Raw genomic sequence first — 13,443 nt, 5'->3', positions numbered from 1 at the left:
CAATAACTGCGTTCATACACCTTATTAAGATATCCATCCCAATCCATAAAGTCAAACACATTACCACAAACACTCATGGTCTATCCCCCACTTTACCATACCACTTACTCATCAGAATCAATTAGTTAAAGTCGTATGACACTCAAATTCATCCTTTTCCCCCATCACAGGGTCGAAGAGGATCTCTTTCCCGCATCACAAGGTCGAAAGAGAGACCCTATAACTCAAACTCATCCTCTTCCAACATCACAAGCCAAAAGAGTCATCACTGAATGTACTATATATGACAAGATGACCTCACAATAACTTTTCTGGCTCGCTAATAAATGAGTCAGGTTGGATTAACTCACTGAGTGACCAACCCGTGGTGGGCCGGGCCGGGTTGCTCATTTTGACAGTTGTAATGCATATTTATGTCCTCATTTAGCCTTTGATATTGAATTCTTAATTGGTTTTTGTACTTTAACAAAATACTTTAATTAGGATTTGTTATAATTGGGTTTATTTAGCATAATGTGTTAAACAAGGCAATACATATAGTATAGAGGAAAAACCTTAACAATTAATGAAAGAAGCATTTGTAATATAAATAAGTTCAAGTACATGAGAGTTTCAAACGATTACATCTTTTCCCCAACAACAACTGGAATTTAGTTCCCAATGAACATGGAGAAACTAGATGAACAATGGAAAGAATGAGATAGAAAAACCCTAAAAGTTGAAGATGGAGGCTTCCGCATCCAAATCCGCCTTCAAGGAGTGAAAGGGTGTGTTTTTGCGCCTCTTCTGCCAAAAGATACAATGCCTGAGACGTCCAAGTCCTTAAATAGATTGAAATAAAAACAGAAAACACAGCCCAAGCCCAGTCGCCAGGGCTCAGCGCCCCACTTAGGGTGCCTGGGCGGCGTCGGTACGAATTCTGGCGCTCAACTTCACTCAAAAGGCAAGTAGGCGTGGTGCGACTTAAAGAAGTAGCGCTCAACGCCCCAAAAAGGGCGCCCAGGCATGAACTTGAAGCTTTATGCGCTGACGACCTCCAAAAAAGGCAGTCAGGCATGAGACAGTGAGTTTTGGCACTTAGGACCCCTAAAAAGGGCGCTCAGGCATCATGCGATTCTCCTTTCTAATGCTTTTACAGCTCTTCCTGAGTTCCAACTCCTTGCTACTTCAACTCTTCTTCCAAATCATCTCAATTCCTGTTAAATACAAGGGAATCTAGCATAAAATCATTAAAATCACCTTCAACTCTCTTAGTCACACAACTTAAGCAAAATCATAATTTCAAGCAAGTTTCTAAGTCAAAAAGGGGTGTTTTTAGTATCAAAATTAAGTATCAAATAACGATAAATTTAACCATTATCACATAGGAGCTCCGATGAAGGCATCATTAATGGGATGGTGGTCGTCTGATCGAGACGATCAAAAACATGTGACCATCGGTCAAAACTAGAACTCCGATAGTGATAATGGTAGACGATGGCACCGCTGACAGCGATAGATGACACTGTTACCACCAACGACGAGTGTAGTGGTAAAGACAACAAGAATTTTTCCCTCAAAAGAACCTTAGGCTCTGATACCATATTAGAAAGTGGATTTAAACCCAACTCAATCCCACAAAATCGGCTTGTAAAGTGAGGTTTGTCCCCCACTTATATATATATATATATATATATATATATATATATATATATATATTATAAATTAACCTTATCTTTAGTTGATGTGAGACTTCCAACACTTACCTTTTAGGTCGAGGTATAAGCATCTCAAGTGTGATAATAGAAATGAGTGGTTTGATGGAGGCCCGATAGCGGATGGAACAGAATGCCACATAAATCTCGCTAGGATAGACTCTAACCTGACTCTGATACCATGTTAAATATAGTAAAAACTATATATGAGATTAGTCTCCCTTGTATTGAATATAAATATAGGGCCATCTATTTATTATAAAAAAAATATGCGTTAAACCCAAAATACAAATAAAAAATAATAACAAACTAACTAAAGATAAAAAATAAATATTATATATATATATATATATATATATATATATATATATATATATATATATATATATATAATACAAAAGGTATTCTCCAACTATAACATAAAACTGGGATATTACGGAAAGTAAACGTGTCATTCTAAGTTTTTTTGTTGGACGCTGATTCCGCTGTCATAAACCTTATAACCGTGTTTGTAAAGATGGACTAATTTTGTTCTGTATAGATTTGTTTCAGGGACACAGTGACATTTAAAAATACTTGAGACAATGTAGTCATTTCACATTTGGGGGTGCAGATGAGAATTGCACGGTGCCGAAAGAATATATCCCATTTTTTGGTGTGAAAATAAGAGCGGCGTATCTTAAAGGCCCATCGGCTTATCGATTTCTGATTCAGCCAGAAATTCCTGCAGCGGTTCGTTTCCTGTGAAGATCGGCATCTAGGGTTCGAGAACCCAGTACCCTGAGAGCTTCACGATCAACTTCTGTTTATCTGACTCCAAAGGTTATACTGTGTCGATCTTGATATGTGTTGTTGGCTATTCTCACTCATTCCAATTATGGAATGTGATCTATGATCATTTCAACACTCACAAAGGCAAGGGCTTGTATACTCAGAATCGAGACTGCACAATGTCAAAAAAGGTACCAGAAAGTCTCACTTTCTTCTTCGAATGAAACTCATTTCTGCTTGCTTGAAATCCATTGGTGATTCTGTTATGATGCTTGAAATTAAAAAAATAGTACAGGGCGTAGGAAGTAGTCCAAGTCAACAAATGGCCTTTGGAGAGAATACTGAATTGTGTTTGTAAATCAATTGCTGAAGAAGAGAAGAAGCGATGAAATGAGTTTGTACTACTTCAGTGTTCTCTCTAAGGAGTTGGTGGAAACTTGTTGGACTAATTCCTAGGAGTTGGAGTTGAGCCTCAACCTGATGGTTTACCCTATTTCTTAGAGAGTAAGTGCATCAGCATATTAGCCAAAACCAATATGACTCAGGCTAAGCCCATCTCATAATCTATACTGGGAACTGACTAAAGAAGGTCCCGAGTTACTTCTCAGATGCACCCTTTTACAGATTGGTGGTTGGGTACTTCGATATGCCACTATCACCACTGGAAAACTATATGAATAGTTTGAACTTTGAACGGATAATAATGAAAACGACGTAGAACTTTGAATATTAGAGAGCTTGGCTGTGGAGTAGTATCGGGATAGGTAACTGAGGATTATACCCTTTATACCATGATGGAGGGCGAAATAATCTGAGAGTCATACTATGAAACCTTAATAAATAATCTGAGATGCGATGAAGAAAAATATTGAATGTTTACCTACATTTTAACTGGAGTGAAATGACAAAAGGCACCTTTTTCTTTTATTTACTTGGAAATCGAATTTGAAAACCAAGCACTTTCCCTGTCCCTTGGAAATCGAATTTGAAAACAAAGCACTTATCTGTGTTTCTCTGTTCATTATGACCCTATTAAGACAAAATGAAAACAAAGCACTTTCCCTGTCCCTTGGTGAATTCTCATTCTAAGAAATATATTAGGAATTAATATTGGCTGAATCGTACATGCTCCTGATCCTGATTTGATGAATGTTTTTCGTTTTTCAGTGAATAATTAAAAGAAAGCATTCTGATGCAGCATAGAATAAGAAAACATGTTGTCTTTTTATCCCTCCCTCCTAATGAATAAAATATTTAATATGCTAATACTTTTGGTGCTATGAAGTGATTGATGGACACAAACATATAGGTTGGTTCTATTCTTGATACCATGTGTACTGAACACATGTATCATTATAAACTTTAAAATAATAAACGCATATAGTAGTTCAATGTTGAAACTCTTAAGTGCAAAGTGTCAAGATAGGGTTGTCTTCCGTCATTCCTTTAATTTTCTAACTGCAAGGTGTAACCGTGCGAAGACACTTTGTTGATTTGTACATAAGAGGGTATTGAAGGTTGGTGTTGGCAGTTAATCTTCGAGGCTAATTAAAGTGTTGTGCATTTGGTTTTTGTTTTAGAATTTTAAGTGGGTTTTTGATTGCTTGATTGTTTGTGTGCATGTAGATTCGTGTTTTTGGTTCAGCTGTGTTAGTTTTGTGAGAGATAAGGAATGGTGGAATTTACTGTATCTATCATTTGTATTGTGTTTGGCAATAGTTGGATCGTGGAGGAGGAAGGGACCGGTTTAGGAGGGATTACCCTTCAAGGTATGAAGATAACAAGGGGAATGGGGTCAGTGGACGTGATAACCGCAGCAACAACCCTCCTTCCAGGCATCTCTGGGTTGGGAATCTATCCCACAGTATTGTAGAAGAAGAACTTGCTCACCCTTTCTTGCGATTTGGACCACTGGAGAATGTTGCATTCCAGTCTGGCCGCAGCTATGCTTTTGTTAATTTTAGAAGGGATGAAGATGCTATTGATGCCATGAGGGCACTGCAAGGTTTTACTCTTGCTGGCAATCCACTTAGAATCGAGTTTGCAAAGGCGGTCAGTGTTGCCCACCTTTTACTGCTTGTTACTTTTCCAGTTCATTATATGAATCTATCACTGAAGTTCAATTCATTTAATCACAAGGCAAGTATTGGCTTAGAAATAAATCAACAAAATTTGCACAAAAATAAAATAAAATTAAGGAATACAAGAAATCAGTTATCGCTTCCTTTGTATTATAATTCATATGGTTCAATCCAACAAATTAAGGTGTTCCAGAATATTCACCTCACTGTTAAGATGAGTATGGTCGTAAGTTACTGCTTTTAATTTCAGTTAATAATTCAGTCAGACCTGGCTAGAAAATGATAACCCTACTCAACCAACTACTTCCTAATGGATCCATGCATCACTAACTCAACTGCTTGATACTTCTTCATAAGCCCCTGCATTGGTTTTCCATATTTCCCAATTGGCAAGAAATGTTTCATGTTTTCCACTGGTATTGTTCAAATTTGATGAGATTTTGCACGCCCAATGATTTCAACATCAGAAGTATAGAAAACTCATGAAATGATGGGTAGACCATACTTCTCCATTTAACTGAGGTCATATTAAAAACTGATATCAGCATCTTCAAGTATGAGCCCCATTTATTTTCACTATACTTTAAGATATTAATGGAAAAATATTAAAAATAGAATCATTTTTTTGGAGCAAGAACTCAATGCCTCTGTATAGTGGTAATATTTGACTAAGAACTAGTAATGTGACCATAAATTGTTACTCATTTCAATAGCCACCAGTGCTGTAATATAATTTATGACACTTCAATTCCTCGTTTGGGTTTGTTATTTGTGTATTATTTGTTAACAGCTTAAATCCTATGCTTATCTTGTCATTCTTTTCCACTGGTGGGTTGGAATTTGGAATGACGTATCTGTTGGAGTCTAGTGCTATTGAGGACACTGAACTGGCATTGTTGATTCACGGTTTCATTTAGTTTAATTATGAAAGAAATTTATGAAGACAAACAGAAGGTAGTTAATTGCTTAGATATGGAGAATAATGGGTCCTTGTTAATGCAAAAGGAAAATACAAGCAATTAAGAAAAATACAAAATGAAAAAGGAGAATTTAAATAGAACAAATCTACTCAACCCCTTGTATAAATGTTAGAGAAATTCCCTTAAAGAGACTTATGCTTTAAACAACATTGAAAGCAAACGCCAAATCTTAGCCTCGATGGGCTTACCATATATAGCACAGATTGAACTATGCTGAAAAGGTATAGCCTAATAATGGCTTACAGATGTTTATAAACATTCTTTGCTTGTTATGCATTCGATGATGCTACAGTTTAAATTGTTTGACATTTACATTAAATGCTATTTATAATTTGTGATTATATGTGAGTTTCATCTTTTGTATTTCGATAATCTCACTTTGAAAATCTGCAGCTAGAGGTGGTACTATCTGTTCATTGTTCATTGTTCATGTTCATTATCCAACATAAAATATGTAGTTGTCTGGGTGAAATTAGATTTGCATTGTGTACTTTTTATGATGATCTCTGCCAATTAAAACCTGGAAAAATATTTGCCAAATTTTATATTAAAGGGAATGGGAATGGAAAAAAAAAAATCCTGAGAAGTGTTATATCTTGATTAATTTAGTTGGAAAACTGATTAACATGTCTCATAAAGTAGGAAAATGGCAAGATACACAGTGGGCTCCATCATATTGGTTGAGTTGGGTCAGTGTTTTTGCTTTTTTGTATGTATATATAAGTTTCTACATAATTTAATCCTTCTTTTTTGAATAATTCTGGCTTTTCTGCCATGCATAGGCTACTTAGATGCTTTTATAGTTCAGTAAACTTTAGTTCTTGTTACTCTTGTATTTTATCATAGGGTGGAGCCTTGGGAGATATTTTTAACCAAATCCATGATTGTTTTGAACTTTCTGTTATAACTTCACTTACCAAGTATTCACTGTTTTTATGGTGAATTTTTTTTTTTTATGATTTTATGCTCATTTGGATTACAGTAGTGATAACATAAACAAGTACCGTACTCTTTCTCACTTCTGTTCATAGAGCTGAACTGCAATTTATTGCTTTTTTGTAATAATGAAGGTTCAGATTTGTATGTACTTGCATTTGTTTGGGATATAGCTGTAAAATATCCTTTATCATACTTTTCTTTTATTGATTGATTAATATATAGGAAGATTCAGAGGAGGAGAAACTATATCTTATTGTTGACACTAGCACATGGAAAATAAAAGAAAACTACACTGAAGAAACATCAGAAGATATCCAAAAAAACCGGAGATAAACAAAAGAAAATGCCATACAAATTTCCCATTGTAGATCGTAGGTTAAACTTCAGCTTGAAAATCAGGTTTAACGTCAATCAAATACAAGAATAAGTCCATACCTAATGCATTTCCATGAGGCTTTGTTCTTTCCCTCAAAAAATATAAAAAAACTCAATGAGAAATCTGCACTTAAAGGGAAAATGTGATATTCACCAAATAGCACAGCTTAATGCATACACGTTGTCAGTGGTGAGTGTAAATGTACTATTAAATAGTTTCGGAGCCAGAATAATACATGGTACATATACACTGCAACAAGAAAGGCTCCGTGAAGCCATTGAACATGGAACAGGTCATTCAATATATATGTTTACATCATTGTTAAGGTTTATAGTTAAAGACAAAAATCTCAAGAACGTCTGCTCGAAGTTCTTTTGGAAGAATCATTATAAAGAAAACATTGTAGCTAGCTTTTGCTTCTATTTCTGCTTCCAGCAAAAGCTCCAATTTTTTGCTTTTAACTGCAGGAGAATAGGGCTTTTGGTTGTGATTATGGATGTTTATTCTCCTTAAGCCATTAGAGTATGAAAATTAACTATTTCTTTTGTATATTTTATGTAGTGTTTGTCAGTTGTCTGACAGTATGGCAAAACAGGCTTCATTTGAGTGAACTGTGTATCGCTGTCCAAATTAAAATCTGAACTTTGGGTACAAGCCGAACTTGTGCATGAATCATACATCTCTAACAATATATTATCAAGAAGGAATATATCCTGCATTGTGAATGAGTAAGAAACTAGAAGGACTGGCTGGAATGCACTATGCAAAACGACAAGTTCCTCCCAAGTCCCATTCATTAGCCGGAAAGGCCAGAAAGCTAACAAACTTCTATATCATTTTTTTTTTTTTTTTCCTTTTAGAAAACTACATCTGTAAATTTATTGATCTTTTCAAATTAAGTATTATGGTCGTGCAGTTTACTATCAAGAGACCTTAAGGGATAGGCATTCTTTAAAGAATTGGTTCAGAACCAAAGATCTAACCTGAACTGAAATGTATAATTCATCTTGTACATTACCAAAGGCAATTCAAATCACAATTTTAGAAATGGAAACATTGGACATGAATGGGTAGAGCAAAGACGAGAAACTTAGAGCGTAATTTTTATGTTCCAATGATTGAATAATATTGAGCTGTTTGTATTTGTTGAAGCTCAAAGTTTGGAATTTCACTTAGTTTCATTACTAGATTTTGTCTTTGACATGATCTTAGAGCTTCATTGGCTTAGTAGTCATGGGTTTGCTTATTAAATTTTTAAGAAAGGGTATGATAGGTTGTGCATTGTCCACATCTAAAGTACAATGTGTTCTTATGAGAGGGGATATGGTAGATTTAGAACCATGGATAGGGCATTTACGAAGGGTTTGTTTAATGGTTGGATGAAAAGGATAGATAAATTATCATTATCTTCAATTTGTTTGGTGCATCAATATGATAAGCTGATCTTTGTTGCGTATTCTATGAAGTTCACTAGTTCAAAAGTTAACCTAAGGAGAAGTTTGGTTGAGAACATGTAGGATTTAATAAATTTTTCTCCCTTTCATACCTCATAATTGCTCAGGTTCTTTATTCCACAATCACTACCACAATCGTCGCCACAGCTTCTATCAACACTGCTATAATCACCATTGCAATGAATGATACTGCAAATGCAACTACCATCCATGTCCGTCATTGTTTGCAAGTAAAGTGATCACTAACATCAATGTCAACATCATTTCAACAACCACCATCATTATCACAATAAGTTGCATTACAAACACTTCTATCACTACTATCATCATCATAGTATTGCCACCATAATTGTCACTGCAATAAGTGTTGTCATTGGTGCAACTATTATCATCACCGTTATCACTATTTTCATTGTCAATGGCACCACTGTTATCAACATCGTTATTGCTGTTGTATCTTCAGTATTGTCACAATAATCTCTATATCACTGTCACCACCATTATTGTAAATGCATCATTATCAGTACAACCATTGCTGCAATTGTTGTCTCAAAAAACATTTATATAATTGCTACCAATATCTTATCACCACTACCCTTTTTCGTTAGAGTAACTTTGTCTATTTACATGTATTTTATATTATCTGGTAGCTTATCTTGTGTGCACCAAATACAACAAACGCAAGACAAAATAAGAGATAATACTCATCATTTCTTACTCTTGCTTTCCTCTTATCCTGTCTATCATCACAATCAATTTTTTTAGTAGGTTAAGCTTTTAGGAGGTTCAAATATGTAGGTCTAAACTTGTGAAACATGCTACGGAGCAAGCCAATCTCTTGGAATGTCTGAAAAAGATGCCCCTTGAGAAAAATAAATAAATTGCAGAGCATTTAAGAAAAAACAAGTGAACCGCTTGATTCCAAATGAATCAAGATGTAATGGAGGACCAATAATAAAGATTCTACCATGTTTCTAACCATTTATACACCAAATAACTTCAAATTGAACGTTGTGCCAAAATCTTTTGACCTGGGAATTGTTGGATGTTCTTGGGCAAATTTGATCTTTACGAAGAACACCAAAAGAGATTTCTAAAGATGCGAAATTGTTGGGCAATGAACGAGAACTAGTTTAAGAAGTCAATATGTACATCATATGGTAATCAAGAGACTAGGCAATTAGTGGTCTTCAGATTTGAAGTAAATCATGGATGTTATTATGACCATAATCCATTCACTTGATTCCAAATGGACCGCAAAAGGAAAGAATCATTATTCACTGCTGAAGTTAGAAATTAAACTTGCAATTACAAAATGTAAGCTTGGGCTGTCAAGGGACCATTTCCCTTTGTTTGAGTCTGAATATAGTAACACGTAAGAAAATGTGATTTAGAAATACTTTTTTCCAACACACCCTCTATAATTGGTTAATATTTATTGAAAACTATAAAACTATTAGTTAAACCCATTAAATAAGGATTAAATTCATATTATTTTGCAAATCTCAATCAATTTTAGTCAACAATAGTGAAGTATAGGATGCAAGGTAACTACATATCTTAAGTTTACATAACTTTAATTAGCATGCTTGAGTTCACCACTGATTTGGCAAGCCACACTCATAACTTTAGAATTTTACAATGTAGGTAGAGATGTAATTGAAATCCATTAAGCAGTCTTCACACAATAGCTTAAGCTTTTGAGAGGGTTGGTTCAATATGGTGTGTCAAAGTTCTTATGACCAAGTGTTCAACCCTATTTTTCTTATAAGTTACATTTCAGTAAAAGGTAGGTGCATTATCTGTGGTTTAAAGCTCAACAGGCTCTTGCAAGAGTTCTTGTGTTAGAGATCTAATAGAAAAGCATTCATGTGTCTTTAAAGGTCTAATATAAAGTCATTCATGTATCTTTACCTTTTAGCTTTTGCTTATGGGAATAGTTGGTTTATGATACTATAAGTAGTCTTTAGAAGAAAAACCGCAAAGCAATCTTGCTGTCAAAGGAAACGTAGAAACCAATTTCTTATATGCAATCTTTTCTTTTTCTGTATATTGAAATGGAGATTCTTTTTTTTTTTTTTTTTTTTTTTATAAACCTCTAGGGATTTTATTAGATGGAATATATGGAAAAAGGAAACAATAAAGGCAAACACTAGAACAGCAGCACTAACAAATAATAGTGGTAAAACAAATCAATTACTAGGAATTGTTGTATAAGTATTGTTATTTGTACATCAAACAATTAATCACGACTGAAATAAAACTAATCGACCCTGCAAATAAAAGTGGAAAACCTGGAAACATACCCGGATTATGAACTTCTGAGTCTTAACATTGCGAGGAAAAGTTATGATATGAATACCAATTATTCCCAAAACATAAGAAAAGTTTGAATAAGTTTGAATCATTCCATCTGGGCTAAGTAATATTCCTCTCTCCTTTCCTTATATTGAATGACTAGATATTATGTGTATGGTCCTGTATTCTGGATATTTTTCTAGATGTTTGATTATGCATATAAACTTTGTTTGTCCAACTCAAATTGTAGAGTGAGATACAAAATTACATGGTCAGACTTTTGAAGATTATAGGGTTTCTGTTAGGCTTCTTTAGTCAAGAAATCTAACTATCACTCAAAAACAACACACACTCACTCACCAGATTACTGGCCCTCCTCCAAGGGTTTCTCCTTCACAAAGAGTCAAAGCTCAATCTACAAGATTATCAAAAGTCCCCTCACACAAGACCTCCTTGCCTTCTTATAAAGGGCCCCTAACCAACTAACCAACTAACAACTAATTCTTAATCTATTTCCTTTTATTCTGAACACATTATATCCTAACATTACACCCTTATGCAAAACAACCTTGTCCTTAAGGTTGCAACCCTAAACTGTTTCCTCTGAATGTTATATTGCAGCCCTACAAAGAAATATTCTTGCCATTGGTCTTCTAGTGTTTTATATGTTTGTGACAACCATATCTTGAATTTTTGGATGAAATTTTTCCCACTCCCAGTCCCTGTTATTGTTGTCAAACCATCCAATACCGTTGCTACTGTTTGCAATTTTAAATTTGGGGGCTTGGGTGGTGGTCGATATGATAGATCCTCCTCCAATGACTTCCACTCTTCTTGGAATTTTTTAGCCCAATTTTGTGAAATCCTCAAATTCAAATCTCTGACTTCATCAGTTCTTGTAGCAACAACACTTTCGACAGTTGCTGCTCCCTTATTTCCAACCAAACTAGATTTAACAGTAGAACTAAAGAATGGTTGAAAGCGAAAAACTTTCTTCAACCACATATCATTACTAAATCCAGTTCCAGGAAAATTAATTGAAGATCCAACCAGATTTGAATGATTCACAGGGTTACCTCCGTCTACTTTCAAATTCTCACTTAAAATTGCCACACTCCCAATCTGTGTTACTACTGCCCAACTCTCACATAGCATGCTTCTCCTGTTCCCTTCAACTATCCTTAGTAGAGTTCTTGTCAAATTTTTTGAAGAAAGGTTCTTGGATTTTTGTTGCCAGGTCTTGAACCCTTGGACTGCATTTTCTTCCATATTATTGACTGTTTGGTGAACCTTTGCTGATCCTTTGATGTTCTGAACTTCAAAAACATCTGGTGCTCTTGTTGTTTGACCCTGGGTGCCATTCCCTTCAATTATGGACAACTCCACTCCTTCAACCCACGGGACAAGTGGTTCTTTATCTAGTTTACTGCCCTATGGACCTCTTTCTTCCTTCTTCTCTTCATCATTAGCCAAGTACTCTCCTTCTTCAGAGAATTTCTTTCCTTTCTTGATATCTTGCAACGGGTCCTCTCTTGCCATGTAAACAAATTCAACTGGCTTGCTCTTTGACTCCATTGTTTTACCCCAGGCCTTAGCAATTTTTCCCCTTTCTTTACTATTTTGACATTCCCACCACAACTTACCACTCTATCTCCACTAAAAACAACAACTTTAACAGGGAAGATAGGTTGCAGACCAGCAAATACTCCAGTTGATCCAAATATAAAATTGGGAAGTATGGAGGAGGATATTGCTGTGGACAAGGAGATGTATCAAAGACTTGTGGGCAGACTTATTTACTTACCTCATACTAGACCAGACATTGCTTTTGCTGTAAGTCTAGTTAGTCAATTTATGCACCAACCAAAGGAAGCACATCTACAAGCTTCTCTTAGAATTGTTCAGTACTTGAAAGGAACCCCTGGAAGAGGAATTTTGTTCAAACGAAACAAGAGTGTAAGTCTTGAAGCATATACAAATGCGGATTATGCAGGGTCAGTTGTAGATAGAAGATCAACCATGGGATACTGCACCTTTCTTGGTGGAAACTTAGTCACGTGGAAGAGTAAAAAACAAAGTGTAGTGGCTAGGTCAAGTGCTGAAGCAGAATTTCGGGCAATGGCTCACGGAATATGTGAACTCCTATGGCTGAAGATTATATTGGAAGACTTGAAGATAAAGTGGGACGAACCTATGAGGTTATACTGTGACAATAAATCGGCAATTAGCATAGCCCACAACCTGGTGCAACATGATAGAACTAAACATATTGAAGTTGATAGACACTTTATCAAGGAAAAACTTGACAGTGGCATGATTTGCACACCATATGTGTCTACTCAGACCCAACTAGCAGACATCCTCACCAAGGGACTGAACTGCAGTAACTTTGAAGGAATTATATCCAAGCTGGGAATGGAAAACACCTATTCACCAACTTGAGGGGGAGTGTCAAAAACCGTGATTTGTGCAGTAGTAATTGACGTGGAGTAATCTTAGGATGTCTTTATTTGATGTGCTGTATTCATGCTACAGTTTTTTATTAGGAGCATTTATGTTTAATTAATCCCATAATCATAGGGATTTGTTTCTTAGAATCAGCCGTCTGCATTTCCTAAAATATGCAGCTGACCCATGTATATTTATAGAGGTTAATAACCTCATAATAATAACAAGAAACTATCGTATTTCTTCTAAATTTCAGACTGAGAGATCCATCCTGTAAAAGTTTGGAGAGTTAACTGAGAAGTAAAAATATTATTACTGTGCTGTAATTCTATTACACATAGTGCCCTATTTAAGGGACTATGGACCAACGTAAATAAGGCTTCTAAAAAGCCCAAAACCAAA

General features: G+C 35.3%; 1 protein-coding gene across 1 annotated transcript in view; it reads left to right on the top strand.

Annotated features, from left to right (window-relative positions):
- The first annotated feature begins 2,310 nt into the window (after nucleotides 1–2,310).
- The window catches only part of LOC106775670 (flowering time control protein FPA), a 34,046-nt gene continuing 22,913 nt past the window's right edge, over nucleotides 2,311–13,443 (top strand). The window contains exons 1-2 of the mRNA XM_014662815.2: nucleotides 2,311–2,656; nucleotides 4,185–4,517. Of these exons, the coding sequence (XP_014518301.1) occupies nucleotides 2,645–2,656; nucleotides 4,185–4,517 (345 nt within the window). The 5' untranslated portion in view covers nucleotides 2,311–2,644. The remainder of the gene's footprint in view (nucleotides 2,657–4,184; nucleotides 4,518–13,443) is intronic.

The sequence above is a fragment of the Vigna radiata genome, chromosome 10 (genome assembly GCF_000741045.1).
Source record: "Vigna radiata var. radiata cultivar VC1973A chromosome 10, Vradiata_ver6, whole genome shotgun sequence".
NCBI lineage: Eukaryota > Viridiplantae > Streptophyta > Magnoliopsida > Fabales > Fabaceae > Vigna > Vigna radiata.
This window is presented reverse-complemented; position numbering and strand designations above follow the sequence as displayed.